Genomic DNA, 3,015 nt, shown 5'->3' on the forward strand with positions numbered 1-3,015 from the left:
CATCAAGCAGAATCAACATCATAGCTGAAAGACACACCGCGATTCTCAAGCATCAAAGAGGCAACAAACAGTACTCCTTGTACTATGAAAGATGATCGCTGATGGATCTTACCTGATCCCTCTTGTATCCAGCCGACGCCTTCTTACCATATCTATCAAGACCCCATCGTTCCCTGCGAAGCACATTTTCCATTTCAGTTGACCATATCCCTCCTCCATTCCCTTGTGGTAACAGTCGACTTATCGAGAAGCTCCTCAATACTACTTTTCAGTCATGCCCAGCGATACGACACATGCTAACATCCTCCGAGTCTATAGCTATGAGCCGGGCTTGAAAACAACCAAGCAAAAGCGTACCCTGGAATTGCCGCCTACCGTAGAAGATTTATCAGCAATAAACCTGGGCTTCATCCGCGGAATTTTGGCGAAAAATGGGGTCTTCGAAGCGCCCGAGTATGACTTCTTTTCCCCCATGCAATGAGGTGACTTGCCACACTGACAATACACGTACAGCGCAAAAGCTCCTTTTTGTAATGCCTTGGGTGCCGAGATGTCGGACGATATGACCTTTAACATGTACAAGGGTCAATTGGACGAACCAAAGCAAGCGGGAGAAGACACGCAGGTTGAAGGTGTCCAGCCTGACAGGCAAGACGAGGTATGTTGCTTCGACTTCGAGATGACCTTAATAGTTGTTTACTCATGCGTTCCAGGATGCCAGCCTTGTTGGAAACATCCTCAAGGTTTACTACAAGAAGAGGAAGACCACTAGCGTCTTGGATAATGTGGCCACAGACTTCCTCAAGAAAAAGCTGGACTTGAAACTCCAGGTAGTCTCTAGTCTGTTATGACCCCATTTCACCTGATAACGTTGAATAGCAAGCGCCAGCACTGAAAGATGTCAGAGCAGAAATCCTTGCATCTGCATTCAAGGGTAGCGAGTGGAAAGCCACCACAAGCGGTAATCGAGAGTGAGTTCTCATTTTGAGGAGTTGTTTCTCAAAACCAGAATACTCACAGAGCGAAGCATTGCAGCAAATCTGACAGAACGTGACTGGAGCGTGATCACCCGAACCAACTGTCTGCTTAGCGGACACAAACTAGTGACCCGCGAGGCAAAAGTCTCTGATACTGAGACGAAAATCATACCTCAGGGAGTTGCAAGTACCCCATTCAATGGTAATCAAAGCCCCCTTTCAACTCACAAAGGGCACATGCTAACCTCACACCCACAGCCTTCAAATTGAAGCCGCGCATTTTCAGCGACTACGAAGTTGCAGCCCCGCCAACTTCTGGGAACGGGGCCACAACAAGTGCTGAGAGTGGCAATGTATGCTGTCTTTTTCCTTAAAGGGATTCTCTATACTGATGTCGACAGCTTTTATTCCACATCCCGCGGTTCCGAGTGGATGATGCCTCGAGCGTCGACGTCGTGGAGACACGAAAGGCATTGCAATCTTCACTGGCCAGTAGCGCATTTTCCAAAACATCTATAGAAGCATCAGCGTAAGCAGAATCCCCACAGAGTCAGGATTACCCTTTACTGATCATGCCACCAGGGGCGGCGGAGTTTGGGGTGTCTCGGCAGCCGTAAAGGCCGGATTCTCTCTCAGTGAGACGGAGCAAAATATTGAGGCGGAGGCCAAGGATAATCATGAAACTCATGTGTCCTACAACGTGAGTAGCAGTTACATCTATCTGTCTTTGATGATAAGTCTAAGATCAGTGTCAGTTTCCTCGGGTGACCATCTTTTTGGATGCAACGTCCCTCGAGCTCACGCCCGAAGTCAAGGCGGATATCCCCAAAGTCAGGGGCAAACAGTCATTGATAGCTTTTGGAGATAAATACGGTTAGTGGACCAAGTCACCTGTCATGTTGGGATCGAACTAAATTGCGTGTTGGATTCAATTCAGGAGACATCTTCTCTCGAAAAGTTAAAGTTGGTGGCAAACTCACTTCTACTAACAAGGTCGGCTCAAAAACCAAGACAACCGAGACGCAGCGCGAAAATGCACTGAAGGTTTCGGCAGCTGCGTCTGTCTCCGGATATTACGGATCCGGATCCGCTGAGGGAAGTGGTAGTGGTGGGAGTGGTCACCTGGATGGCAACAACAAGCAGGACTTTGATAGCAACATGACCTGGGAAGCAACGGGCGGAGACTCTACCCTGTGTAATAAGTAAGTATATATTATCTCTGACCTATGAGACGATACTAATCATCTCCCAAGTCCTCCGAAGTGGTGTGGCACCGTTGGGAACTTTTACAACTGGCGGGTTGTCGAGGTAAGCTCCTATGCTCCATGCTATTCATACTCTGGTCCACGGCGACTAACACAGCGGGCTGCTCCCAAAGAATGACAACTGTATCCCACTCCCTGAACTGATCAGTACTTTCGAAGGCTTTGAACACGTTAATCAACGGTTCAAGAAAGCGGCTGAATTCAATGATACCAACCAGATTGGGGACCGTGTATACCTATGATGACAGATAGTCGAAAAACAGGAGTTAATCCTCAAGCTACCCCTATGTGTGTGATCTGTTTTTTAGGGGCCCAGAATCCATTATATTCATCATGCGGCTGGAAATCAAGTTCGTGAAGCTCCACTCTTTCACTTGAGCTAAGAACAAGCCTTCTTAGCTCATCTCGTGTTTGCGAATCAGCCGACACTATTATAGTTAGCCCAGTGGTCCTGAATACCAGGAATTACATACCAGTTATGAGTAGTTTTCCAGATACCTTCTGTAACTCTTTTTCCAGTATCCCCTTCAGATCTGGCTTCCCATAATATTCCCTGCCTCGCCGTCCGAGTTGTACTCGCTGCCCATCCTTGTGGCCTTTTTCAGATCTGTTTAATGTCACGGGCTCGGAATAGAAGATAATAACGATCTGAATTCCTATCTAGACTATTGTAGCCATCGACGAGAATATCGAATCTGGAGAGAAAAGAAGAAAGGGAATCTATCTACAGGAAGAAAGGGGTTTTATCTGAATGGTGTCGCCGCGCTAGTGCT

The 3,015-nt window shown here is 47.4% G+C and overlaps 1 protein-coding gene across 1 annotated transcript; it reads left to right on the forward strand.

Annotated features, from left to right (window-relative positions):
- Positions 1-274: 274 nt before the first annotated feature.
- On the forward strand, positions 275-2,718 carry ASPGLDRAFT_182670 (uncharacterized protein; the record flags this gene model as incomplete). The annotated part of the gene is made up of 12 exons (XM_022543036.1): positions 275-453; positions 514-625; positions 744-830; positions 880-961; positions 1,021-1,179; positions 1,236-1,330; positions 1,379-1,506; positions 1,560-1,677; positions 1,733-1,850; positions 1,915-2,179; positions 2,231-2,285; positions 2,356-2,718. The coding sequence occupies 12 exons, from the start codon at positions 275-277 to the stop codon at positions 2,482-2,484; spliced, it is 1,527 nt and encodes a 508-aa protein (XP_022395123.1). The 3' UTR covers positions 2,485-2,718.
- Between the last annotated feature and the right edge of the window lie 297 nt (positions 2,719-3,015).

Source organism: Aspergillus glaucus, assembly GCF_001890805.1.
Source record: "Aspergillus glaucus CBS 516.65 unplaced genomic scaffold ASPGLscaffold_61, whole genome shotgun sequence".
In the NCBI taxonomy this organism is placed as follows: Eukaryota; Fungi; Ascomycota; class Eurotiomycetes; order Eurotiales; family Aspergillaceae; genus Aspergillus; species Aspergillus glaucus.